The sequence below is a fragment of the Necator americanus genome, chromosome I (assembly GCF_031761385.1).
Source record: "Necator americanus strain Aroian chromosome I, whole genome shotgun sequence".
Lineage (NCBI taxonomy): Eukaryota > Metazoa > Nematoda > Chromadorea > Rhabditida > Ancylostomatidae > Necator > Necator americanus.
The window spans coordinates 29288844-29315963 of record NC_087371.1 but is presented as its reverse complement, the minus strand read 5'-3'; the positions used below and the strand labels follow the sequence as shown (position 1 = coordinate 29315963).

General features: G+C 43.3%; 9 protein-coding genes across 12 annotated transcripts; 1 reads left to right on the top strand and 8 right to left on the bottom strand.

Moving 5' to 3' along the window:
* Positions 1–9149: 9149 nt before the first annotated feature.
* RB195_007225 (uncharacterized protein) lies at positions 9150–9479 on the bottom strand (the record flags this gene model as incomplete). Its single annotated transcript, XM_064180746.1, has 1 exon — positions 9150–9479. One exon carries the CDS (start codon positions 9477–9479, stop codon positions 9150–9152), a length of 330 nt encoding a protein of 109 aa, XP_064037591.1.
* RB195_007224 (uncharacterized protein) lies at positions 9150–11371 on the bottom strand (the record flags this gene model as incomplete). 2 transcript variants are annotated; one of them, XM_064180745.1, is made up of 4 exons in its annotated part: positions 9150–9631; positions 10173–10366; positions 10609–10954; positions 11023–11371. In XM_064180745.1, the coding sequence occupies 4 exons, from the start codon at positions 11369–11371 to the stop codon at positions 9150–9152; spliced, it is 1371 nt and encodes a 456-aa protein (XP_064037589.1). The 2 variants fall into 2 exon arrangements, with proteins under 2 accessions (XP_064037589.1, XP_064037590.1); XM_064180744.1 differs by lacking the exons at positions 9150–9631; positions 10173–10366; positions 10609–10954 and having other exon boundaries at positions 10976–11371.
* A 668-nt stretch (positions 11372–12039) lies between these two features.
* Positions 12040–12660, bottom strand: RB195_007223 (uncharacterized protein; the record flags this gene model as incomplete). Of its 2 annotated transcripts, none has more annotated exons than XM_064180743.1 (1): positions 12040–12660. In XM_064180743.1, the coding sequence occupies one exon, from the start codon at positions 12658–12660 to the stop codon at positions 12040–12042; it is 621 nt and encodes a 206-aa protein (XP_064037587.1). The 2 variants fall into 2 exon arrangements, with proteins under 2 accessions (XP_064037587.1, XP_064037588.1); XM_064180742.1 differs by having other exon boundaries at positions 12040–12627.
* Positions 12661–15192: 2532 nt separating this feature from the next.
* Positions 15193–18595, top strand: RB195_007221 (uncharacterized protein; the record flags this gene model as incomplete). Its single annotated transcript, XM_064180740.1, has 5 exons — positions 15193–15370; positions 15411–15601; positions 17715–17910; positions 17987–18038; positions 18250–18595. 5 exons carry the CDS (start codon positions 15193–15195, stop codon positions 18593–18595), a joined length of 963 nt encoding a protein of 320 aa, XP_064037585.1.
* Positions 18053–18409, bottom strand: RB195_007222 (uncharacterized protein; the record flags this gene model as incomplete). Its single annotated transcript, XM_064180741.1, has 1 exon — positions 18053–18409. The coding sequence occupies one exon, from the start codon at positions 18407–18409 to the stop codon at positions 18053–18055; it is 357 nt and encodes a 118-aa protein (XP_064037586.1).
* A 1441-nt stretch (positions 18596–20036) lies between the features above and the next one.
* On the bottom strand, positions 20037–21109 carry RB195_007220 (uncharacterized protein; the record flags this gene model as incomplete). Of its 2 annotated transcripts, none has more annotated exons than XM_064180737.1 (4): positions 20037–20174; positions 20485–20648; positions 20734–20847; positions 20974–21109. In XM_064180737.1, 4 exons carry the CDS (start codon positions 21107–21109, stop codon positions 20037–20039), a joined length of 552 nt encoding a protein of 183 aa, XP_064037583.1. The 2 variants fall into 2 exon arrangements, with proteins under 2 accessions (XP_064037583.1, XP_064037584.1); XM_064180738.1 differs by having other exon boundaries at positions 20974–21103.
* Positions 21110–21368: 259 nt separating this feature from the next.
* On the bottom strand, positions 21369–21620 carry RB195_007219 (uncharacterized protein; the record flags this gene model as incomplete). The annotated part of the gene is made up of 1 exon (XM_064180736.1): positions 21369–21620. One exon carries the CDS (start codon positions 21618–21620, stop codon positions 21369–21371), a length of 252 nt encoding a protein of 83 aa, XP_064037582.1.
* Positions 21621–25646: 4026 nt separating this feature from the next.
* On the bottom strand, positions 25647–26207 carry RB195_007218 (uncharacterized protein; the record flags this gene model as incomplete). The annotated part of the gene is made up of 1 exon (XM_064180735.1): positions 25647–26207. One exon carries the CDS (start codon positions 26205–26207, stop codon positions 25647–25649), a length of 561 nt encoding a protein of 186 aa, XP_064037581.1.
* Positions 26208–26418: 211 nt separating this feature from the next.
* On the bottom strand, positions 26419–27066 carry RB195_007217 (uncharacterized protein; the record flags this gene model as incomplete). Its single annotated transcript, XM_064180734.1, has 1 exon — positions 26419–27066. The coding sequence occupies one exon, from the start codon at positions 27064–27066 to the stop codon at positions 26419–26421; it is 648 nt and encodes a 215-aa protein (XP_064037580.1).
* Positions 27067–27120: the final 54 nt, after the last annotated feature.

Below are 27120 nucleotides of genomic sequence, written 5' to 3'. Positions count from 1 at the left end.
ATCTGCGCCGCATAGCAGTATAAAAGTGGAGCCAGCTGCATGCCAAAATTCAGTTTGAAGTTTTCATCACGATGCTGCTGAATGGGCACAGTGTACGTAATATCGCACCAGCAATAAAGTTCTCCTAAATCTCACATCTTTCGAGTTCCTCGAGCAGGCGTCCTTCGTCTCAATCACGAGCAGGAGTTGCCCAGATTCTTCTCTTTTGCAAGGAACGTTTCTTGCCTAACAGGCACCTTCGCCACTGGTTTAGCGGTGTTCTCTCAATGACACCGCGTGGAAACCAGTAGCGCTCTGCTACTCTGCAATAATGGTTATCACTAAAGAACGTGACGTGTCCGCCCTTCTAAATTTTACTTTCCTTAGCAAATATGACACTGTCTCCATCTTCGAGCGTTTTCGTAAGGTAGAACTTTAGATGTCTTTTTTCCAGATTTCTGAAGCGGAATACCACACGCAGCATTATCCTTCTGACATATCGTTCAGCAACACTGACCGTATTTTCTCTTGTTTGCAAAAGGATCGAAAAGGTAGAGATAGATAGAATGGTAGTGTTAAAGAGGTGGGTGTTTTTGGCTCCTTTACTACGCTTCTATGCTGGCCTATAAGTAGGGTGTAATATAGATAAAAAGGAATTACAAAAAGGAGTGGCATAATAATAGTGCACTAGAAAAATTAGACAATAGTATGTTGACCAAAGGTATGCGGAGCCTCCAACACTTTCATAATGCTATGTTAAAAGTTTGCTTCTGAACTATGTCACGTTTAAAATCGAGGAATTTCCATCACGATTGTTCATACCTATGTCGTATAGAAGTGGAAAGAAGATGTCTAAATTGAAGTGGCCAGCGCGCACCTCAACAACGTCGCTGTCTCGTAGTGGAGTGCAGGTGACTCTGGGTCGGACTGCGATGCACAGTGGAGGTACGACCTCTGGTAGGGTATCCTAAGCTAAGAAAAAGTGCGACACTTTCGACATTTCGAGTTCACGGAATCGAAACCCTAGCAAAAAGAAAGCCACTGTCATCGTCTTTGCAAAATGTGGCAAAGTGGCTCTCTGATCAGATCCGATAGGTTGCGCGACGACCTGTGGTGAAAGCCTTGGACAAATAATTGGCTCCAACGATGAATTTCAACGTACTGTCAACCTTCGTTTGGCTAACAAAAACATCATTACAAGAGCAATCAATTTAATCAGTCCAATCGAAGTGTAATCATCCAGCAGAAAAGAACAACAACCACCAAATCGACACTGTAAAATCTCTGTAGCCGCAGAACCACATCATACGATGACTACACGATCAAAAACGAATGCCATCCCCAACTTTACTGTGTCATGTGTGACCTTTCCAGCAACTTTGATCGGATTTGCTTCATCTGAAATGGCCGTCGTCAACAACCGATGCTCTACCTCATCAGTAGCGAAGAAAATCATTAATGCAGATTAATGTATGGAAAAAGAAATCGCCTTGGCAAGTACCGAAGGAGATAGTAAGGAACGGAGACTGTATTGGTTTCCAATCCAGTGTCCATTGGGGCACATCAGAGTAACGATTCCTTTACCTCCAAGCTCCGGATATTGTGGCAGTAAATGTCCTTGTCCAAAATGGACGACCAGCTGTTCCTTCTACGATGGACGATATAAAGAATCTTTACAAGCCCACAGCGTACCTTTATCGATCTATAACTACAAGCCTCCCCATGTCTGTTCAATCGACAACAATCGTCATCATGCTCCAGCACTATGAAACTTGGAATCTTTCACCAGATTGAGCTTTAACGATGGCTCAGGAATTATAGTCCCTGAACTACATCTAACGAAAAGAGAGTTCTTCAATAATGATGACTACCATTGCTTCTAACCTGACGGCCGTTTAACATCACTTCCCATACCCACTAGTACTCCCGCCACCGGATCAAGCGTATTTCGCCGCAATCACCAACGCTCACCACCGACGTCCCAATCAGTTTTCAGCATCTACTATTCTCCCGTAACAACATTCGACTTTGAGAACTTCTCGATTATCATGCGTGCTTGGGGCTTCAAAAGAATACTACGGTTTCGAAGACCACCTCGAAGATCTACGAGACAGCTACTCAACACCAAGATGTTTGAAGGGAAGATTAGCCGTTGAAACAACAAAAAACTTTGATATTCTAAAAGTCTGCTGCTCATCTACATGCATCTACGTCAACCATTACAAATCGGAAACGACTATTTTTCCCGAAATCGATCGTATTATTCGAATATACAGCCTCTGTAATGGGATGGATTGACGGCCAACGTGTTCTTTCCTCCAACGTCACTTGCCCTGGTCAATCACTATGCGAAACTTTGCAATGCAGGCTATGCTGGGAGAAGTTATACAACTATCAATGCTGGACAGTTACTGAAATATCAGTAGCCGTAATTCTTCTTACCACCTCGATACTCTTGATTCATGCCTTCACTTCGACCTGCATAGCAAATAACAACATGGGACAATGTACTTTCGTTCAAGTGAACGCCACAACCCATAGGCCAAGAACTCTGCCTCCTTTCCAGTGATAGAAAAAATTGTGCGATTAGAACAACAGCTATTCAATTAAAAGAAATCTCCCATGTCTGCAACCAAAAAAAACCGAAAATTTCACACGAGACCACCAGTTCTACGCCGAGTCTCACCATCAGTGCTACAATAGCGCAAGTTGTAAAGAAAATGTTTGCGCATCTCTCACTCCGGAAAAGAAGATATATGAATTCAGCATAATCTCGAATTCCAACCCAGGATTTACGTTCTGCGTACCGAGCTGTCGCTGCTTTTGGTGCAACTGCTGTTTTCCCCTGCACCTCTTCACGTCTCTTCTATCGCTACTACGCTACAACGACGTCATCAACGATCTTTCGAATTTTTTCTTGTCCCTCGTGAAACGTTCATGCAGAAGGAGTCATTTCACTCACACACGAAGGACGGACTTTCACTGAAAACTTCAAACTCCAACCTGGAATCCCGTTCACATGGAACAACGTTCAATTAACTCTGACAAGTACTATCTCACCAAATCTTCCTATTGCATCAAGCTACTCCATCACTGATGAAAAACGAACAACTCGCATCAAAAATTCACCTCAAGGACAGCTTCTACCAAATTCCCCGGGACAGATTCAGTGTACTACAGAGGACGATGCCAAACACTTAAAGAACGGCTTTTTGCCAAGAACGCCTGCTCTTGTACACCAAGGACATATACAGTCGCCTGCTCTTGTCACAAAGAAGACATTTCGTCGTTTCTACACAACACTCGCGACAGACTTCCGATAACATCGAAACAAGTGGCAATAGTACAAGATGGCACATCAATAAAGGCAAAGATTGACAATTGGCTTCGCGCTCACAGTCCAAATCTTGGCACATGGACTCGTCATCGCCGCCCAAAAACATAACTCTTGTGAAGTAAAGATGGAAGAACTATCTGGATGCTACTCATGCACTTAAGGATCCATGGCAAATGTATCATGAACGTCATCAATAAGCGAGGAGACCGCCCAACTTAAATGCCAAGATACGACACAGTTAGTGAAGTGCACGCCAGAAGGGACAATTTCAACGCTAACGTTTCACTTCTCCAACTCCAGCGTCGACATCAACTGCACTGCGCTTTGCCCTGGATCGACGTCTTTCCTCACCTCAAAAAGCAACTCAGTTTTGTAAATGAAGCAATATTTTTTTCACATGTCATTTCAATGAATGCCTCCTCATCATCTGATAGCTCGTTTAGCCTTGAGCCAATAGCTTCTTTCTTCTCCGATGTTTATAACTCTCTTCTGAACATATCCAGCTTTCTCTCTCGATTTAAAATTGTACTTATGCTTCTTTTGGGGCTCCTTCTCTTCTATTGTACTATCGCAATATACTTGAGATATAGACGAAAATCCGTACTCCTTTCTAGAACACGTGCCTCTAAATTGAAATGATACGTTATCAAGCCCCATCTAACCTTTTTTCGGCGGGGAGTGTCTTGGATCGACATTAATCAATACGAAATTCAAGAAATTTTCTTCTTAATCATCTTTCTGAATGTTTTGACAGCTTAACTTAATCATCTTCCCGAATGTTTTGACCGTTTAATACAATTTTAGTTATTTCTCGACATTCCTTCCATTCTTCACCATTCCTTAACCCTATAAAAGGTGGCAAGATTGTCTATTATCATCCCTGCAATAAAAGTCGTCTGTCTTCCGTCTTCGAGGTACTTCAAGACAGATTCAAGAGTTGGCAGCGTCCTACTTCTGCGCTACACCCACTCTTAGAATAAAGACCTTTGATACAGCGTCTGGTCCCTAAAATTCACTTTATGTGTCCATAAGCCTCAAATTATTCTGATTAAAGTAGAACGGGGCGGGTGTAGTGTAGCGGTTAGAGGTTCCGTTTCCTGCACGATCGATCGGAGGTTCGAATCCGCCCTAGTGCTCACCAAGCCTTTCATACCTCCGGGGTCGATAAATTGGTACCAGACTTGTCTGGGAGGATAAAAGCACTGACTTGACTAGCCACCGCAAGTCATTGTATAGGCCAGATACACGTTCGTAAATCTCAAACGATTCTGAATTGAAGTGAACGTGGGGGCACATCCCAAGCGGATTGATTAACGCCAGAAACTTTAACTTTAACTTTAAATTAGAACACGGTGACAATTCCCAAAATGAATGGCACCGGGACCTTGCCTTTTATCCGTTATTGCATGATGCTTGTTAAGCAGCATCAATAATAGTGATGTTTTGAACATCAGTGGTAGAAGGTAATTCTGAACTTCCTTTCCGCATTATCGTAATCTTTTTATACTTTTATCTTTTTTTTTATTTGCTTGCTCCAAAGAACAAATTGCGCTACTCTCTTCTGTCGTCTTTGGGAACTCTCATATTTAGTCCCAGCAAAGTCAAACTGTAAACAATTTCTTTCACTATTCTTCTCGTTTTTATTAGAGCTACTAGGAGACTCCTAGTCACAGTAGAGATTGCTGTGCTCGATTCTGATTGACTTGACTTTAGAATGGCTTTAGAAATGACATGTGAAAAAAATATTGCTTCATTTACAAAACTGAGTTGCTTTTTGAGGTGAGGAAAGACGTCGATCCAGGGCAAAGCGCAGTTGATGTCGACGCTGGAGTTGGAGAAGTGAAACGTTAGCGTTGAAATTGTCCCTTCTGGCGTGCACTTCACTAACTGTGTCGTATCTTGGCATTTAAGTTGGGCGGTCTCCTCGCTTATTGATGACGTTCATGATACATTTGCCATGGATCCTTAAGTGCATGAGTAGCATCCAGATAGTTCTTCCATCTTTACTTCACAAGAGTTATGTTTTTTGGGCGGCGATGACGAGTCCATGTGCCAAGATTTGGACTGTGAGCGCGAAGCCAATTGTCAATCTTTGCCTTTATTGATGTGCCATCTTGTACTATTGCCACTTGTTTCGATGTTATCGGAAGTCTGTCGCGAGTGTTGTGTAGAAACGACGAAATGTCTTCTTTGTGACAAGAGCAGGCGACTGTATATGTCCTTGGTGTACAAGAGCAGGCGTTCTTGGCAAAAAGCCGTTCTTTAAGTGTTTGGCATCGTCCTCTGTAGTACACTGAATCTGTCCCGGGGAATTTGGTAGAAGCTGTCCTTGAGGTGAATTTTTGATGCGAGTTGTTCGTTTTTCATCAGTGATGGAGTAGCTTGATGCAATAGGAAGATTTGGTGAGATAGTACTTGTCAGAGTTAATTGAACGTTGTTCCATGTGAACGGGATTCCAGGTTGGAGTTTGAAGTTTTCAGTGAAAGTCCGTCCTTCGTGTGTGAGTGAAATGACTCCTTCTGCATGAACGTTTCACGAGGGACAAGAAAAAATTCGAAAGATCGTTGATGACGTCGTTGTAGCGTAGTAGCGATAGAAGAGACGTGAAGAGGTGCAGGGGAAAACAGCAGTTGCACCAAAAGCAGCGACAGCTCGGTACGCAGAACGTAAATCCTGGGTTGGAATTCGAGATTATGCTGAATTCATATATCTTCTTTTCCGGAGTGAGAGATGCGCAAACATTTTCTTTACAACTTGCGCTATTGTAGCACTGATGGTGAGACTCGGCGTAGAACTGGTGGTCTCGTGTGAAATTTTCGGTTTTTTTTGGTTGCAGACATGGGAGATTTATTTTAATTGAATAGCTGTTGTTCTAATCGCACAATTTTTTCTATCACTGGAAAGGAGGCAGAGTTCTTGGCCTATGGGTTGTGGCGTTCACTTGAACGAAAGTACATTGTCCCATGTTGTTATTTGCTATGCAGGTCGAAGTGAAGGCATGAATCAAGAGTATCGAGGTGGTAAGAAGAATTACGGCTACTGATATTTCAGTAACTGTCCAGCATTGATAGTTGTATAACTTCTCCCAGCATAGCCTGCATTGCAAAGTTTCGCATAGTGATTGACCAGGGCAAGTGACGTTGGAGGAAAGAACACGTTGGCCGTCAATCCATCCCATTACAGAGGCTGTATATTCGAATAATACGATCGATTTCGGGAAAAAATAGTCGTTTCCGATTTGTAATGGTTGACGTAGATGCATGTAGATGAGCAGCAGACTTTTAGAATATCGAAGTTTTTTGTTGTTTCAACGGCTAATCTTCCCTTCAAACATCTTGGTGTTGAGTAGCTGTCTCGTAGATCTTCGAGGTGGTCTTCGAAACCGTAGTATTCTTTTGAAGCCCCAAGCACGCATGATAATCGAGAAGTTCTCAAAGTCGAATGTTGTTACGGGAGAATAGTAGATGCTGAAAACTGATTGGGACGTCGGTGGTGAGCGTTGGTGATTGCGGCGAAATGCGCTTGATCCGGTGGCGGGAGTACTAGTGGGTATGGGAAGTGATGTTAAACGGCCGTCAGGTTAGAAGCAATGGTAGTCATCATTATTGAAGAACTCCCTTTTCGTTAGATGTAGTTCAGGGACTATAATTCCTGAGCCATCGTTAAAGCTCAATCTGGTGAAAGATTCCAAGTTTCATAGTGCTGGAGCATGATGACGATTGTTGTCGATTGAACAGACATGGGGAGGCTTGTAGTTATAGATCGATAAAGGTACGCTGTGGGCTTGTAAAGATTCTTTATATCGTCCATCGTAGAAGGAACAGCTGGTCATCCATTTTGGACAAGGACATTTACTGCCACAATATCCGGAGTTCGGAGGTAAAGGAATCGTTACTCTGATGTGCCCCAATGGACACTGGATTGGAAACCAATACAGTCTCCGTTCCTTACTATCTCCTTCGGTACTTGCCAAGGCGATTTCTTTTTCCATACATTAATCTGCATTAATGATTTTCTTCGCTACTGATGAGGTAGAGCATCGGTTGTTGACGACGGCCATTTCAGATGAAGCAAATCCGATCAAAGCTGCTGGAAAGGTCACACATGACACAGTAAAGTTGGGGATGGCATTCGTTTTTGATCGTGTGGTCATCGTATGATGTGGTTCTGCGGCTACAGAGATTTTACAGTGTCGATTTGGTGGTTGTTGTTCTTTTCTGCTGGATGATTACACTTCGATTGGACTGATTAAATTGATTGCTCTTGTAATGATGTTTTTGTTAGCCAAACGAAGATTGACAGTACGTTGAAATTCATCGTTGGAGCCAATTATTTGTCCAAGTTTCCACTGTCCACGTTTCACAGAATCGTCGTGAATTATGACGTAGTCTTCAAGGCTTGGTTGTGCATCGATTTCGAGACGTGCTTGGAGATGACTGCGTTTGTATTACTCTCTCAAACTGACCAGATACTCAGCTTTCCATCGTTTCCACAATGAAGTGAGGATCTCGTTTGTAGAGTTCCACATTTCAATGAGGTCTTCATGGTTTGAAGGTCAATGTGTGGAATGAAATCTTCGATGAGCTCGATGCATGGCATAGAAATTAGTGCTGTTGGTCGAAGAAAGTCTATTGGCCTCAGAGGGTGATGAGATTGCTTGTCGGACACGTAAATGAGCGGTCTTTAGTTACAAATGGCTGTACATTCAGCTGTGAGGGTTTTTAGCGTTTCGATATCGAAGATGTTGTTTTTGATGGCGTTCCGGTAAGCTGCTTTGAAAATTCCCACCATTCTTTCGTAAAGCCTCCTTGCAAAGGGGCTATGGCTTGCGATGGAATGGAAGGAGATCTTGTTGTTTGCGCAGTAGTCCATGACGTTTTTATCTTCTGGTTGCTTCCTAAACAATTGCGACTGGAGGTCGTCGAGTGTTTTGAAGACTTTGGCGTTGTCGCAGATCATCCATTGTGGGAACCCGTTTGTCGCAACGAATCGCCGAATTACATGGAGAAGTGCTGCTGTAGACATGCTGGTTACTATCTCCGTAAAAATAGCTCTAGTATTCAAGCAGGTTATCAAGATGATCCAGTATTTGGATGTAGTCAAGTTATCAATTCTGAAGTTGAAGGGTCCCATGTAATCCATACCGGATCGCTGGAACGGATACTGTGGTTTCGTTACTCTTTGTTTTGGATGAATAGGGAAATGAGGTAGTGCGTACGATTTCGATTTCGCCTTTTTGCTCATGTAGCAGTCGTTTTGGAGTGTTTTCTTCACCTTTTGACGTCCTTTGGGGATCCAAACTTTGGTGCGTAATTCACAACGTGTTTGCTAGATTCCGCAATGGTGATTAGTAAGGTGAATATGGAGAATATAAAGAGACGTGATGTAGCTTTCTCGAAGCATATAAATTGGATCCATTGCACTTATAGGGAGATTTGCGTTGCTCATTCTTCCTTTGCTCTTCCACAATGAGGTGTTATTGCAAAGATATAAGTTCAGTTGTTCCTTGATCGTTTCGCTTGGTGGATAACTGAATTGTGCTTGTCGACAGATGAATATTTTTGCAGTACAAAGTAGTTGGTTCTTTTTGTCAGAGAAACGGTGTTTTGCCTTCGAGGATTTCTTGACGACGAAGAGCAAGATGATTATCGCAGTGTTGAGAAATCGTAACCATGAGCTGAATCTTAATTCATCGAACAGTGGAACATGTGCGGAATCGGTGTCAGACGTAAGGAAGCAGTCAACAACTTCTCCATGGGGAGAAGCGAAATGAGTAATATCTTCTGGCCACGTTTCTTCTTGATCAAGAAGATATTTTGGTCCATGGAACCATTACTCGGAATGGAGAAGGTCTTTTACTGCTATTCCTTTGCTTCCTATGTCTGCTGCGTTCAGGTTACTGGGAACGTAGCGTAATATGTCCGATGGAGCGTTTGTTCGTGTAGTGTTCACTCGGTTGTTGATGAATACTGGAAGTGATTTCTCGCATTTCGACCACTGCAGGGCGACTTTGCTGTCCGACCATATGTAGCACTTCTGGATTGGTGTATTAATCTGAGTTTTCAAGAAGTTGGTAAGTTTTGCTCCTATGGGTAGTGCTGAAAGTTCAAGTCGAGGAATTGTAGCTGCCGCTTGAAGTGAGGCTAATCTTGATTTTGACATTAAGAGTGATGCGTTCTTCTTAGTTTTATCTTCGTAGGTTACCAGGAATGCAACTGCTGAATAGGCGATCCTCGGCGCATCCGTGAAGACGTGGAGTTCGTAACATAGGTTCTTCGAGTCGCCGAGGTGGAGTTTTCGGGGAAGTCGAAGTTCTTGAATTGACTAAGTTACGAGAATCGATTTCTACTCCTCCAAAAGATTGTTTGACAGAACTGCGTCCCAATGAAGTTCTGTTTTCCAGAGCTTTTGGACAAATGCTTTCGAAATAAGAGTAGATGGCGAAATCCATCTCCATCAAGCGGATCATAGATGCTTGCTACATTCTTAAGTTCTTTTCTTTAGTCCATGTGGTAGACGTTTCTGGTGGCTTTGGAAGAGAAAGTGTGAGTTCGTCACTCGTAGTGTTCCATTTAAGGCCGAGTATCTTGGAAATTTCGTCTACCGGGGTGTGTTAAGCTTGTTCAATTAGCTTATTGAATGCTGCATCGTTGCTGTCGAACTCTCGAACGTTCATACCTGCTTTCCGGAAGATTTCTTTGGTTTCTTCATACACCAGTTTTGCATCGTGGCTTGAGTCAGCTTCCAGGAACAAGTTGTCGACGTAGAAATTCCGAAGAATTCTTTGCGCGAGGTTTGAGGAAGATTTGTTGAGATAATAGTGTATCGTGCCGTACAAATGGTGAGGAGATTAACCCAAAAGGTACTTTCTTGAAGGCGTACGTGACGATGTTGCTCTCCTGTACTCCAAGTGTAGGATCTCGAAGCCATAGAAAACGCGTGAGGTTTCGACCATGAGGAATGCTTTTTCTATATCTCCAATGATTAGAATGTTCATGAATCGGATTCTAGTCAGGATTCCTGCTATTTCAGGGAGCAGCACTGGACCTCTGAAAAGAATGTCGTTGAGACTTTTCTTTCCTTTCGTCTTAGCCGAACCATCTTACACACAGCGTAATTTGTATTCTTGCTGCTTTCAGATATGACTCCATGGTGGGGAAGGTAGTGGCATGTAGATGAAGTGTCGCCTTGTTTGACTTCTTCAATGATGCTTTTTTGTAATTGATCTTTGATGATGTTGTGGTACTTGTCGAGTAAGCCGTAGTGTTTTTTGAGAGTGTTTACGGTGGACCTGAGCCGCGACGTTGCCATATTGAAGTTAACCAAAAGTTGTGAAGTGTCCTCTTTCGAGGGCAGTCGAACCATATAACGTCCTTCTTCCGGGCTGAAGCACACAGTGTCGTTGAATTTTTGGAGACACCTTTCGCCGTCAGATTGAGAGACATCGTCAATTATTCCGACGGATTCGAGCGACCAAAACTTTTGTAGCAGTTCTTCCAATTTGTGGTGTTGAATTGGGTTATCCAGCGTATCGATACAGCTTAGCGCCATAGCAAATTGATGAGTATGGAGAGGTTTTCCACTGATGATATTTCCGAGTCTGGTATGGACGAGATCGTATCTGTTTGGAAGTTTCTCTACATAGAAGTTATTTGACATTAGGAGCTCCCAGAAGTAATCACTGCCACAATCACAATTACTAAACCTCGTTGAGTGGTGGTGCTGCAAGCTGGCATATCTACACGTATGTGGTCTTTCGCTAATCCCATTTGCATTGGCTGGGTAAGAAATGACAGTGTGCGGACCTTTAGCATGATGCTGTCATCGTTTTCTAGTAGAAGACCGACGGTAGTCCTCGATGACGGGTGAATTTGGTCTTCATCGTTACGAAATGTTTGCAGTGAGAGAGGTTGTTCTTCCTCTATCTTCAGATTTAAGTCGGTGGCGATTTGCTTTTTGATCATCGTTATGGAGGCTCCGCAGTCAAAGAAGGCAGTAGTGCGTATCCTTCTTAGTGGCTCATCAGGATTGAAGAGCGTGATAGGAGTACACATGAGGAGATATGTTGTCGGGGTAGTGAGAAAGTTGACGGTATTCGCAGCGTGGAGGTTGAAGATATCTTTGGAGTTGCTACCTTAGTCATGACGTTCTTGGACCGAAGTTTAAGCTTGATGAGAGGCGATGGGATATGGACAGTGGGAAGGCGGAAGCATCTGCTGCGATTGGGTATGAAGTTGGCTTCGATGAGACAGTGAGGAAGGCTGTTGGGTCATCGCTCGCTGTCCCTGGTCACCTTGTCTCGATGAATACTGAGAGCATACAGATGACGTCTTGAGCAGTATATACAGGAGCGTTTAGATGAGCACTCCCTGGTAACGTGCTTAGAAGAGAGGCAGTTGTAGCACAATCGTTTTGATTTGATGATCGCTATCCTGTCTTTTGCAGTTTTGTAAACGGAACATGTCGTCGAATTATGAAGAGTGCTGCAACTAAAGGAGCAAGGTTTCTTTTGCAGATGAGATTTCCATTTTGGAAGTGAACCTGGTCCTTGAAGGGAGGTTTTCTTAGCTTGGTGCTGTAGTAGCGCATATGCTGGAGCGTGGTGGCTACGATCTTCCATTTTTTCCAGTGTTGCCTCCTTCCGAACTATCTTAGTGAGGAGTCGAAGAAGTTCTGTCGGCACCAGATTTTCGGTATTTCCACATTGGTCGTAAATACGACTTCAAATACGTCGAGGAAGTTTATTTAGTAGAATTGCTCCAAGAGCGTATTCTTTTGAGCCGTCCTCGTATGTGGTAACTGACGTACAAGGGCGAACATTTGAGAGTAGAGAGAGAAAAGGTTTCGTCCATTTTTGTCGCAAGGTGGAAGAAAGGCTAGACGAGTGTAGAGAATATGCCTCGTTGTGACATGACCGTCGAAATGATTCTTGAGAATTTCGACGGCTACTGAATAATTCGCAGAGGTAACAGAGAGTACTTGCATCCACAAAAGGTAAATTGGAAGGTTCCACATGCTGGATAGGAGTATGTACTTGAACGGATGAAACAGCAGTAAGCTGTGGGATGGGGAATGTTGATAACGGTTCGGAGAACTGCTGGGAATTGGCCTCTGATTCCGTATAGGGTTCGAATTGTAACTGTCGTCGTTGCAGTTGTGTTTCGATTTGTGGACGTTCGTCGTCTAATTTCTGCAATGTAGAAACAGCATCATTGATAAGTTCACGGAAATCGCAATACTTGGAAATATAGGTGTGTAGAATGTAGAGTAGAAATAGAAGGATGCCTTCTTCTTCTGGATGGGATTCCATTAGTTTCTGCCAATTCGTCCACCAGCGGTTCATGCGGGAGTATACTCGAAACAGTGAATCGTGGGCCGAGGTGTGGCTTTCGTATACATTCAAGAGCTCGTTATCGGTTAGGGTCTGGATCTACGTTAGTTTGTTTGCTAAATTAGAATGGTGATTTTCTAACAACGTTTTCTTCTTTTTCGTAAAGGAAATTTAGGCTAAAGATTCATAGTTTTCTTTGCAAACGCGTCAGTTCTGCACTTGGAGAACATACAAATTTCATCTATGAGCGCTCTTTCGATACCAATGGAACATAGACACGACTTGGAATCATTACTCAAAGTATAGTATTCCTCTTGTATCCCCCAACAATTATCACAAAATGATGTTTCACATAAAATGAAGTGAATGACATCATCGAACCGACAAAGATAGCGTTCCACATGAGATCATTTAAACAGTTGGCTACTATATAGGCCGCTGTTTGCATTCACGTTCCCACTTTCCGAAGAACGGAGGAGTCGTACAGGTGAAAAGCAACGCAGAAAGTGAAAACGACTATGAAACGTTTGCGTCGTTCCATTTACCTTTTGCGAACCCATTCTATAAGTATCTATCATTCTATAGGTAGCCGGTGGATCCGTCGCACCTCCTTTTTCAAATTTCGTGACTGACACATGCAGACACACACACGTGACAGAATAAGCCCGTTATTATATATCATGATAAGATATATATCAAAGTAATAAGGATGGTTAATGAAGGATGAAGGGAACGTGATTGCGATAATATTATAATGAAGTTATTTAATTTATTTTATTTTTATTTATTTATTTAATAAATTGAAGTTATTTATACGTGCCAGATTTTATCATAGAGCTATATCAGATATATCAACCGCATAGTCTTGGGATCTACTTGACATAGCTCGTCCACAAGAAAACATGAGGACATTTCACATTTCTGCTATACCGTAGAGTCTTTTCGTCCTCTGTGGGTCCGCATGGGCGAAGGGGTTAAGTATGAATGTCTTCCTCCCGCCTTCCTTCTGATTGGATGATATCGCGCTTGATCTTCCTTACTTGCATAATCGAGTCATCAACAGAGGTTTCCAATGCTGGTCTTTGCAAGTTCTTTGCAACAAACGCGTGGGCTACAGTTGACGGCTTTGCATCCACCAAGTTGTGTTGAGCTGCCTCCTTAGTTTTCTTCAAACATGTCGTGCACGGGATGAGCCAACGTGATACATCTGGTTTGCCGCGTGGACTCGATAAATTAAGCTTCAGAAAGCTACAGGCATCCTTCTCTTTTAGCTTTTTCCATGCGGAGTTCTAGCCCTTACAGAACAGTGTCACTTCTGTCCTATTCTCTGTAATGAAGTTTGTTAACAATCAGGCTCTTGCTTCAAATTAACCATCGATAAAATGAAGGCAAGAATCCGAAAAAAAAGTCTATGCTTTACTAAGGTGGTATGCGGCAAGACGAAAAGATCTTCTCTAGTCCTCAACGATAAAGTAGTAGAGTCGCTGTCGGAAGTCGAGACAACCATATCAATGTAAAGGGATTAGTGCAACACTCTCTTGAAACTGTATGCGCCGTCAGCTCTTGACCTCTTGACCGCCTAATGACCTAAAGACGCAGCGAGCAACCACCGACAGCTTCCAAACGTCGAAGAAAGGAAACTCCGTTGAAGACCACTAAATTAGCGCGAAAATTCTAAAATCTATTCCTCCGTCTGTGTTTCGTGAACTAGCGAGGATCATTCAGCCAATATAGATTGGCGAAACTGTGCAGCCACGCTGACTCGTGGAGCCACGCTGTCATAGTTTCCCTCCGCAAGAAGTTACTCATCACGGATTCACTAAATTATCTAGAAGTACAAGAAAAATCTCATTGCTGCGTGTTATGTACAAAGTTGTCGAGCGGAAAATCTTACGAAACATCGCGAAGAAACAATCTGCGACAGCTAGGCTGGCCTTGCTCTTTGCCTATCTACAATTGAACAGAAGCTCATACTCAAGAGAGTGATTGAAATGTGGCTGCGGTATTTACGGCCAATACAGTTAGCCTTTTTAGACTTCGAAACAGCTTTCAGTTCTTTTCACTGTGGGCAGCCTTGTCAACGCGCCACACTGATTGAGTACAGGAAAGTTTGTTCGCTTAGTTGATAATACGAATCAAAGAACAAATGCAAGAATTCGTACACCACCCAAATGTAGAACGTTGTTTGAAGTGGTTACTAGAGTAAGCCAAGGAGAAGTATCAGGACCCTTTGTGTACAGTTTCGATATCTACGACGTTATGCAAGAACACTAGGGTAGCCTCCTGCCGATGTCATCCCAGCACCATAGGGATGCACTCTGACCGATCACGAGTATGCCAATGATACTGTGATATTCGCGATAAACAGTACGAGACTTCAACATCTTGTCGGTTTTGCATCGAAGTTAGCCTAATGGATTACACCGCAGATTACATGTAAACAGATGTGCGTCTTAACGAGGTCTTCAACAGGCCTCAGGGTAGACGGACAGCCGATTAGACTCGTAGATGAGTTCTGCCGCCTGGACTGTGTGCTGGAGGACAATGGTAACTCTGAGAGTGATATACAGCACAGATGGGCTAAGGCCTGTTCTTGAATCAACCCTTGATGAAGTGTTCGTAGCCGACTCTCATCGCTTTCGAAGAGAAGATGCGACACCAGCTACTCATTCTTACCCCTATCATGTTGTATATATCGAAGACGTGAACACTGCTGCCTACGGTGAGGGAAGAGCTTGATTGCATGGAGGAAAACTGTTTAGACGTTGAAAGAGGCTACAGAAAATCGCCTTCGATGACATCACAAAAAGACCGGAACACCGAATTAGTCATTGACTTCTGGGTACCCTTCAGGATTGAAGTTGAACAGTCCACCTGGTCGAAAATGGGAGTTCGCACCGCGATAGTGAAAGAAGACCTGAGGACTCGCGTGGATAAGCAGTTCAGGCGAGGCGTAAGGTTTCGTAGGGTGTGAAAGAGCGAAGAATGGATGGATTCTGTGCAAACTCTCGCGAAAGACCGAGAAAATTGGGCAGAACTATACTCAAAGATGACACATCTCAGCGAAGATGCGGGTATTCACGTCAAGCGAAAATATCAGCCTGTCAATCAAGTCAAAGTTATGTAAGTAAAGTCATCCGTGATTTGGTTGTTGAGTATTTTGGAGGATGCTTTGCTTCCTCATACCTCTATTTGCGGTAGAAAGAGAACCAGCTCGATAACCCGTTGAGGCTGGCTGCTAGTTCCATCAAGAAAAATTGAAAAGATTCAGAAAGAAGAAATTTCTACAAAGTGGGCACTGCTTCATTTTCTATTCGCTTAGAAGTTTTTTTCGACCTTTTCAGATATGACTCTAGCTTGTTTCGTTCGTATTTTGATGCATGAGCGGGAATCAACGTTTTAGCAAACACAATATACGAAAAGCCTATTTTAGTTGGGTCCAGGAATGGCGCTGCTAAGCAAAGCAAAGTTTAATTTACAAACCTCTCGCGACAACCGCTGTTTTGCATAGCGATCATGCATCGGGAATGACAAACAAAATCAATTAAATTTCTTGTAACTGTAGTTGCAAAGTGGTGAAGTTGTTATCAGGGTGATGCTTCAAACTAAAGGAGAACATTTGTAGAGAACATTAATTGTAGTACGCCTTCTGGCACCCAGTAATCCTCTGTGCACTGGTTACTTAATGTGCTACTTCGTAAAGATCTGATCAATTCATTTGTATGAATGTACTCGTCAGCGTCTTAGGGCTGCTCCAAAAGATAGACAAGTAGGTTCCTTTTTCGTAATGAATCATCAGTAAACACTTGAAAAAAACCACATTTAAAACATAGTTGCATGAAAAGAAGAAGGTAATCATAGAAATGTTGGAAACTGTAGAAATGACGTTCTATATTTGATAATATTGCCAGGGCTATCGAAAAAAAAACAAACGCAGTATTTTCTCCATTTTACAGCTGTTTTAAACCTTCTTCTTCTTCCTAGCATTTGTCCCGCGTTGTTGCAGGTTCCGCTTTTCTGCTTTTTGTCTTCAATTTAGTTCTATCCATTGCATCAACCGTACACAAACGCGCATCTATCATATCCAGCTTCACACAGTCTAACCAGCGAATCTTTGTCCTCCCACGCGGCCTCACTCCTGCAACGTCGAGTTTCAGAGCGGTTTCGGCAACAGAATCTTCCTCTCGCCGCAAGACGTGACCAAACCATCTCAGTCGCGCCTCCTTCATCTTCTCAGTGATCGGGACGACGCCGAAGATGGAATGTACAGTGTCGTTAGATACTTTCTCTTTTAGTGATACCCATCGTCCATTTCAACATCCGCATCTCCACAGCGTGCAACACTCTTTCCAAGGCTTTCGTCGTCGGTTAGCACTCGCAACCGTAAAGGGCAACAGGACGCACAACCGTCCTGTAGATCTTCGACTTCAGTCGAACAGGGACTTTCTTGTCGCACAGTACCCCTGTTGTTTCAAACCTAAAAACTAATATTACAAAAAATATTTGAAAAGTAAGTTTAACACCTAGGCAATTAGGAAATTCTGTAGACGCATTCGATATTTTTGGAGACTCTGGATGTACATGAGGCACTAGAAGCAACGGCGATAGTTGTAGATAGGCAGAAAGGCAAGAGCTGAGATAGTACGGCTCTCTTCTTCTTTGTTACGCTCTCGACCTTGTTCAGGTTTTTTGCATCGTTCCGGAGATCCGCGCGCTTGCTACCTCTATTGCAACGCTCCAGAAGCTTTTCCTAAACTCTCTCCTTATAATAAATACACAGCAATGAGTTAGGGTGTTAAGAAAGTATCTGCCGAAAATTTCGCAGCAGCGCAGATTTTTTAAAGATGTTCTGGAAGTTCCCGTTTTAAATATGTTATATAAGGACACTTCCGGTTGTATACACATGACATATCTGGCTCGCACTTCCTTGTCTATTTCATCCTATAATGGTCGAACATTTCACCCATATTCGGCACGTACTCCTTTACGAGTTGAAACCCATCGAAAATTAAGTCTAGTATTCGGCACTGAAGCCATTTCTGAGCGGTCTGCGCGCCTGGTTCCAGCGCTTCAAAGCCAAAAACAAGAAACTCGAAGATGAGCCTCGCTCCTATCGACCGACTGCACTATCGTTCGATGAACTGAAGATTCTGGCGGAGCAGCATCCATATGAAGGTATGCGGTATTTTGCTGCCATTCTTGGCTGTTCGATGTCCACCGTGAGCAATGGACTGCGATCTCTCGGAATGGTGAAAAAGCTCGGTCAGTGGCTCCCACATGGATTGAGCGACGGCAACCGCTAAAGACGCCTAGACATCTGCACTCAGCTGCTCTTCAGAAGCCGCAGATTCGATTGGCTGGACACCATTGTCAGTGGAGATGAAAAATGGGTCATTTACGTCAATCACATCGTGCGTGGTGCGCTTTCGATGAAATGCCGGATCCTTTCGTGAAAGGTGAAATCCATGAGAAGAAGGTCATGCTGAGCAAGTGGTGGTGAATTCATGGGATCTACCGTTTCGAATTGCTGCTGGACAACACGACAGTTGCTGCCGAGGTCTAGTGCGCTCAACTGCAAAGACTGGCCGACAAGATCCGCAGGGAGCACCCGAAGTTCGACAACTTTCGCCTGCTGCATGATAACGCGCGCCCTCACGTCGCGAAGAAGACTTCCCAGAAAATTCTGGAGCTCAGTTTGGACCCACCGTACAGCCCGGACCTGGCCCCGAGCGACTACCACCTCTTTCGGTCGCTTCAGCATCACCTGGAAGACAAGCGCTACGATGATTGTGACGACCTCGAGAGTGATCTTCGGGCTTTCTTCGTCTCCAAGTCGCCGGAGTTCTGCGCCAAAGGAATCCGTGATCTTGATGTGAGACGTTGGCAGAAGGTTGTCGATGTTGATGGAGATTATTTCGTAAAAATGAACGAATTAAAGAAGAAGTAAAATATACACAAACACCGATCACACGAGGATTTCGTATAAGTATTCATGTTATCTATTAGGTTAGGTTTAACTTATGGTTTAACTTAATTAGGTTTATGTTTGACCTATGTGCATTAAGGGCTATGAGATAAGACCTGTGCCTCTACGAAATTGCTCTAAACAAGATTCTCTAGACCCCTCATAGAATTCGCTACGACAACGAAAGAAAATGGTTGTTTGAAAAATGGCAGCGTAAGATCAAGCAAAAACGAACATCCAATCTGAAATGCCTTCAAGACACGAAGATTAGAATTTTAGAGGAGAATGGAAATTTTTCATCCTACAGGGTAGTTTGTTGTCAATAATCTAATCTATAATTTAGTCCGGACTGTGTGTTCAAGTCCACCGAGAGAGAAGGACAAAGTACGCTTGGCGTTCCAAAGTGAACATGACAACTACAAGAACAGTCTCGACTGGAACCGTAGATGATGATGGGGGGACTGTACCAGGATCCAAAAGCTTGTTTATGATAGTATGTTTAGAGTTCATAGGCTCGCTGCCCTCGTAGCAAAAAAGTCTTTTGGAACAATGTTTAAAGAGGATGTATAATGGCGTAAGAGGTGGGCTACAGTTTTGTGTTTTTTTTTTGGTCAAATATCCTGAGGTTTGCCCTGAATTCCAAGCCATCCGAGTAGGACGAATGTAGATGCAGTGGTAAGAGGTCAGCGCTACTACTGCGCATTCAATAGTTCGATACCGCCTAACTAAACACTACATATTCACGATACTAATGAATTCTACCATCCTTCTTTGGAAAGGTAAAAACAATGACTTGACATTTATGTTTTTTTGTTATGCCAATGAAGTTTAGGTGAAACATTGTTATTGGCGTGACGTTTCAACAAAATCATTTTCACGAAAGACGTGGAAATGGTTCAAGGTCTTTGATGCCATGCACATACCATCAAGCTCCTCCCTCTTCTTACTAAGCCTAGTTACTGTTTAAAAATTATTTTGGTGCGTAATTAAGTTCGGAAACGGACCGCATATTTCAAATTGCTATAACTTAGCTTCTGGAATTTAGAGAGATCATCGCGACAATAGAGCGACAGCGGAGACAAGCACACGAAAGATCAAACGTCGCAGGGAAAGACACACCCCTTAAGGCAAATCCTCATGCGCATCACTTTTTTCCAACACTGACGGTTACTGAACATGCTGTTTCTTCAACATACCGCATACTGTAGAGGAATTAACTGCGCATCAGTTACGCGTGGTGTATGAGTATATAACGCGAACTAACTTTATCAGGTCGCAGATTCCATCCTTCGTAGAGAGCCCTTCCGAGGTAGAAACGACTTTGGAAGTAGAACGAGAGCAGGTTGGACGAATAGTTCACTATGTGCGACAGTTGAAAACCATTTGCGATGCCGCCATTCTAGCGTTTCAAAATGTAGGTACCTTAATCGTCTGCAAGCACGCGCATCAAATCTGCTATGCTGTTCACATGACTTGGATCCATGAATTGCAACACTTCATCACTGCAATTACATTCAGCGCGATTTGCTTCAAGAACCACTGCTGCCTCGTTTTTCAAGTCCTGCAGGCGATCAAGATTATATGCGCGCCACGTTGGAAGTTTTCCACGTTAAAGAGGACGTATTTCGAGAAGCGCTGATGAGTTCTGCAGTCATATCGGCACACGATACTCAATTAATACGCACTCTGGAAGTGTTCCAGTTGATGCACGTGCTGTACCACCAGCACCGTTATACTACTCCGCTATACGAAGACTATCAACGCTTGCTTGTTCCACCTCAAATAGGTAACCTACCCACAGCACCAGAAACACTGCGTTGGTGGAAATCCAATTTCGAAAAACCCTGCGCACAACTATGACTTCAGATTACCTGCAAGTTGTAAGACGCGAAGGACCGCTTTTCCCGGAGGGAATATAGTAGACCAGCAACAAGTTCTGCTTTACCACCATCCGTGAGATCCGAACCGGTAGCGAAATTACCCGTGGTAGTCATTGCTGCCTCGCAGATTCTAACGCCAACTGAGCCCAGTGTGACTAAAGATGTGAAGAAGAAGGCCGCAAGAACAACCTAAGGTAAGTAAGAACGTGGTGGTATGGGGGCCCACAGAAGATGTGTCACCGCTTAGGTTAACATCTGCGCCATCTGTAGATTCCTCACTGGGTAATGAAAGTACTCCCAAATCCTCTGGGGCCAGTAATGCCCCTACCACCTCGAAAGCGTCTAGTGTAGTGACTAAACTCGCGAAAACCTTGGATTCTACGTTAGCAGACTTTCGCCGTTCTATTTCTTCTCAGACGTCCCATCAAGACATCAGAGTAGCGACGGAAGCAGGTAAGAAAGAATAGGAGCTAAACTCACCATTGAGTAAGTCCACGAGTCCCTCGATAGATCCAGGTTTACTTAAACAAAGTTCATCCACATCTAGTTCCATACGCGCAAAACCTAAGTCCCCTTCTCCGTATCCGTTGCTGGAGTACCGTCCAATCATTCGCATTTCGACGAAGGCACTAGACAAGATGAACCGCTGTTTAGAGCGAGAGAATCCTTGGACAGTGCTAGGGTACGTTCACGAGATCTGCCCTCGGTCAGATCATGTAGTGTGCATTCCGAACGCCAAGGTCCATCACGCCGAGAACCGTTGCACAGATCACCTTGTGCATTTTGCCTCGGTAATTCGCACTGGAGTGTGGAATGCCCAAATTATAGGATTTTATCGGAGCGAGTGTACATAGCAGAAGATTATCGCATTTGTTCTAACTGTCTTCGCGATCACTTCGGTGATTGCATTCGTCAATTGCTCTTACTTCCGTATGCCTTGCCATCATCCGGCTTTCTTTGCTAATAATCCGCATGTCGAGTCGGATATCGGTATGCCCGCAAGGCAGTTCCACCAGGAAATCACCAGACGGACTTACCAACGCCCAAACCAGGTCGGATTTGCAGAAGACCGCACGATTACCCGAGACGTCAACGTTTTGGACAACCTTCTCATTCATCATCATCATCTCTACGAGGGGAGGATATCGCTACTAAATCGAAGGTGGAACAAGAACAAGACCACTGATACCTGATTTAGACGAATATGCGGCTCAGACGAATACCTGATTTAAACGTTTAGCAAGTTCGAAGAGCGGCAGGATCAGATTTCGCCTTGATTGATTGTCGAAGGTGTCACCTCAGTAACTTTGTTCTGATTATCGCCTAACGTAATAATTCGCTTATCTTTGTGTTATAGCTCTGCAGATTGAAAGATTGACGTGGATATGGTAAAACAGCAGTTAGCCGTCTGATCGAGTTATATGAGGGAATGGAATCCCCATGTGTGTGTAGGATAACTTGTTCGTCCCTGCTGGAGATGAGGCGAATTCCTCTCGTCTTTCTTGCGCCATGTATATATTGTATGTAGATAGTTATCCTATTAGTATGTATTTAATCACCTTGTAAACTTTTAAGCCTTACGAGTCTTTTTACACTTTATTCACTTATTGTATTTACTTTATTACGCACATATTTAACCTTTGTATTTAACCTTTAGTTTTACTGCCTTAATTATGTTTGTATTTTGTTCACTTATTTACTTGGTAGTAGTGATAGTATTTGGTTAGTAGTTGTACCGCCTGTTGTGGGAAAGCATATGGAACATCGTATACGTAGGCTAAACGGTTCAGCCAGAGAGTTCCTGGAAATGTGAAAGCGTGATTTTTCTTTGACGATGTTATCTATTGTGGTATCTCTCAACCAAGGCCTAACAAAGTGGAAAAGTTTTCTTTGTACAAAATTTCTCCTTTCATCTTTTTTCTTTTCGGTCGTGAAGGTTGACAATATTAAAAATGAGGACTTTCTAAAAGGCCGGTCGTTACTCGCAGCCGATAATGTGCAGCTGAATAAGTTCCAGCAGAAGAGACTGCTGGCAGCAACAGCTGGATATATTCGATTACCTGTAGTCGCTAAGCCACGCCCACCAATCATCACGTCACCGATGTCGTGCGCCGTGCTTATATTGCATTTACGTTATAGAGCTGCCTTCTGAAGGGGTTAAAAGGACAAAAAGGTGCCAACGTAGACACTAAAAAAGCGTGTAAAACGAAACTGCTGAAAATAAACAAGAACGTAGGAAATTTCTAAAAGAACAAACAGCATAAAAGTATGAAGCTGAGGTTGTTGCAAAATTTTGAGCCTCACGGTTATTGCGTAACAGTTTCAGTGGTCGGAAATTTTGTAGTATGTTCAAAACACAGGACTGCATTGTGTTCCTTTCAAACCACCATTTACTCGCCGTCATTTTTTGTCGCTCTTCTCGCTGTTTGTCACTCTAGATTTAATCTATCTGGCACTTTTTTTCTCCTAAAAATCTTTTTTTTTTTAATTCAAACATCTGAGACTTTTATGCCCTTTTTAAGAACTACCTTTACGGAACCTGAAGTGGTGTGTTTGCCAGAATAGAAATCTTTCAGTCAAGTGCGGAACTCTTCAATCAACGATTCACTGCGGCACATTCGAACCCATTCATAACCTCACGTTTCAGTTAAGTCTTAAACTAGATCTATGTGTGCGTGGTGGGCTAACTTAAATTCGTCAAAGCTAAAACTGTTCGAACATCCTGTTTTGACGGTATTTATACAGTTTCTCAGATATAAAACAAGATAATGTCTTACAAAATAGCGTTAAAATTGAAAAAAATAGAAACCGAATTGAGAAATTATTAATCAAATTGATTTAAAATTACAAAATAGCAAAAATGAACAACGTTGATCAATCCCTTTGGGGACGCGTTCAATTTCAACTCAGACTTTGTTTGAGGTTTTCATGAAAGTGCGTGCAGCCTCACAATGACTAGCGGGGGCTAGCCGATGTGCCAAGTCAGTGTTTTTATCCTCCCAGATAAGTCTGGTGTACCGTCGCGTTCTCGAAAGTAGTACTAACTAATTTGGTTGAGATTTTGTCACGTTGTCGAACACCTCTCGTCGCGTCGATCATGGAATTATTAGAAAATGGAGAAATCTTGGTCGTGAAAGTGTCATGTAACTAAGGACTGCTTCTACCCCAACCGAATCGAAGGCTTTAGTAAAGTCAATGAAGGTGAGCAACACCTTGCAGTCTCGCTTTCTACTTTTATGGGTTTAGAAACAGTGTGTAAATTCCAGCGTTACCAAGAACTGTCACAAGAAAAAGATTCGCGAAGCCATGAAATACAGGAAAATTATACTGAATACATGATCGAGAGCTACAAGTAACCTAAAATTTCATTTCTGCATTCAGTCAGAAAGCTACTGGCTGAAGTTAACTTGATGTTTGATCCGTATGGTGACCCAGTCAAAATTATTTCATTGCTCAACAGGCAGAGAATCTGTTTGTTTGAGTATGGCCGTGAAAGTGAGTCTGTCTTAATGAATTTTCCATTTTAGATGAGCACAGTATTTAAAAATCCTACTTCTTTTTCCGGAGGAAGCACAGTCATCATGTTTCTTTGTAGTGGATACGCACAAAAAGGGCATAAAAACAAACTTTGAACAAATGTATTCGTTGAAGCGTGAAAGGGCTCGGATAAATTCTTTTTTCATAGACATTCGTTTGGTGCGCCTGCTAAAATGTACATTTACATGTGTCGTCAAAACCGTATGTGTATTGCTTTTTTGGCTGATATTTGGTGTCAGAAAAGCTTTTCTTCATGGCATCGATGGCAATATCGCTGTGAAACGAAAAAGTTAATGTGCCAATTACTGTTCAAAATCTCGTAAAAATCTTATTGTAATCGAAGAAATCGCTTTAGTTGTTCGAAGCTTTCAGTATCATTTCAGATTCAATTGACTTGGCAATTGAGTTAATTATGATGGATTTGAATTACAAGGCTTATTCATTGGAAAGGAGCTGGTGTAGCGCAGTCGGCAAGAGGTTTTGCTTTCTGTATGATCGATCGGAGGTTGATTCAAATCCGCCGTAGTGCTCAGCAAGTCTTTCATCCCTCTGAGGTCTATAGATTGGTACCAGACTTGTGTGGGAGGATGAAAACGCTGACCTGGGACATCCAACAGCCACCGTAAGTCATTGTATAGGCCAGTTACACGTTCGTAAACTTCAAACGATTCTTGATTGAAGTAAACGTGGTGGCGTATCCCAAGCGGACTAACTAACGCAAGACAATTTGTCCTTTACGCTTTATTCGTAGGAACAAATTAAAAATCTCAAGAGGCCGTTGTCTTGGAATAGAATGTTCGAATGCTTCGGTAGAGCTCAAAACTGCGCAATATACCCTATTCGGCATGTTTTTTGGTGCAGTCTATTCAACGCTTTGCCAAATATGTGGGAGGCAATAAATTGGCGAAACAGGGCGACCACTCTGTGTTGTATGAAAAGAACATCATAGTAGGACGAAACGCTCAAATGCTATGACCCCCCTCGGAACGTATTATCGACGATGCCATGAAAACGCTCTTTTCAGCATAGCTGGCAAGATCCTATTTTGCGAAACCGCAATTGTAGCTCGCAGATCTTAGAGGTCTTCCAGGTAAACGCTAAAGCTCCAAGAATAGAAAGAATAGATGGAAAGAAACAAAGAGTGCATAAATGAGTGCAAAAAGTGGCTCTTTATTAGAATCTTTAAGGGCACTTAGTTTACATCTTAATCAGTATAAGCAGAAGAATTCTATCACAACATGATCCGGTAATATCACGGCAACCTGAGGTAAGCGCTCCGACTTCGTGGTTTCTTTTGCTTTTTTAGATTGAGATCTGATCTCTAATGGGGTTATAATTAGTTTTGAAAGAAGCGAGTGAGATGATATTTACGAAATGTCCTGAGCTTTCACGCTCTGACGAAGGCGACGGGACTAAAATGATGCTCGCAATAAGTAAAGAATGTTGAGAATTTTTGGTCTTACATTATACACATTATACATTATATATATACACATATAGTATTATATTATACATTATACATATACATTTTACATTTACATTATACATATACATTGCCGACAAAAATCATAAGGCTCGGCATACATTAGATACTTAGATACTTAGATGGCCCGTCTTCACTCGACGTGCGGGCCCCAGCATCTCTTCCACTCGTTTCGTTCCCTCGCCATTGTCATCCAAGATGTTCTCAAGCTTCGCGAGTGACGTTGACGAGGTCCTTGAGCCGTATCCAGCTGAGCTCTCAGCTGGTCCATCCGTGCAGCGAACACTTCACCCCATCTCGTTGGCGGTCTCCCTCGGGGGCGTTTAGCTTTCACCCTTGGGATCCACTTTAGCGTTCTTTTAGTCCATCTATCGTCGATCCTTCTCATGATGTGACCGGCCCATCTATATTTTGCTTTCGATACATATTCCGCTGGGTCGCGAAGACGGGACATTCCTCTTAAGTCGGAGCTACGAAGACCGGCAAGGTGTTGTGTGCGCCGGTTAAACTTCAGGAGACATCTCTCAAGGACTCTGTGGGTAGTAAGTAGCTTCCTCGACGTGGCCGCGGTGTTTGCCCACGTCTCCGCTGCGTAACAGAGCGATGGAAGGACTGTCGAGTCGAACAGATGGGCACGAAGATCTTGGTCCGTCAGTTGGTCCGTAGCTTCCCTAACGCTGCGAATGCTTCCCATGCTGCTCTCATTCTTCTATTCAGTTCTTCCTTCAAGTCGTTTTCCATGTTCATAGAACGTCCGAGGTATACGTATGACGGAGTTTCCACGAGTTGGGAGCCTTCAAGTTGTACTCCTCCGTCCTCGCAGTGGGCGTTCTTCATGAACTGTGTCTTCTTTCTGTTTGTTCGTAGTCCTATTCTCTTCCCTGCTCCGTTCAGTTCGTTGAGCATCATTTCTGCTTCATTGGTACTGCCCGAAAAAAGAAAGATTCGTCCGCCAAACGAAGGTTCGAAAGAAATCTTCCATCAACACGTATGCCCCTTTCTTCCCAGGATAGTGATTTCATTATCCATTGCAATGCAGCCGTGAACAGCTTCGGCGATATAGTATCGCCTTGTCGTGCCCCTTCTCCTATGGGTATGGTGAGAGGGCGGTGGAAAAGCTGTATCCTAGTCGTGCATCGTTCGTAGCAATTGACTAATGTCCTCACATACGACGCGTCCACACCTTGATCGACCAGCGCTGACAGTATTGCATTCGTTTCTACGCTGTCAAAGGCTTTCTCATAGTCGACGAAGGTTAGAACAAGGGGCAGGCAGTATTCCCGGCAAACCTCTATGACCCTCGACACGGTCTGGATGTGGTCCAAGCAGCTGAACCCTTGGCGGAATCCAGCTTGTTCTTGAGGCTGGGCTTCATCCAGCGTCCTAGATATGCGTGTGAGGATGATCTTGGTGAATACTTTGTATAACACGCTCAGCAAGCATATCGGGCGGTAGTTCCGAAGGTCCTCTCGGTCACCTTTCTTATGGATAAGAACGGTTTGCGAGGTCTTCCACTGGTCTGGGAACCTTTCTTTCTGAAGATAGGATGTCATGTGCGCTGCTAAGATTACATAAAGCGGATGGCCACCAGCCCGAAGAAAGTCTGC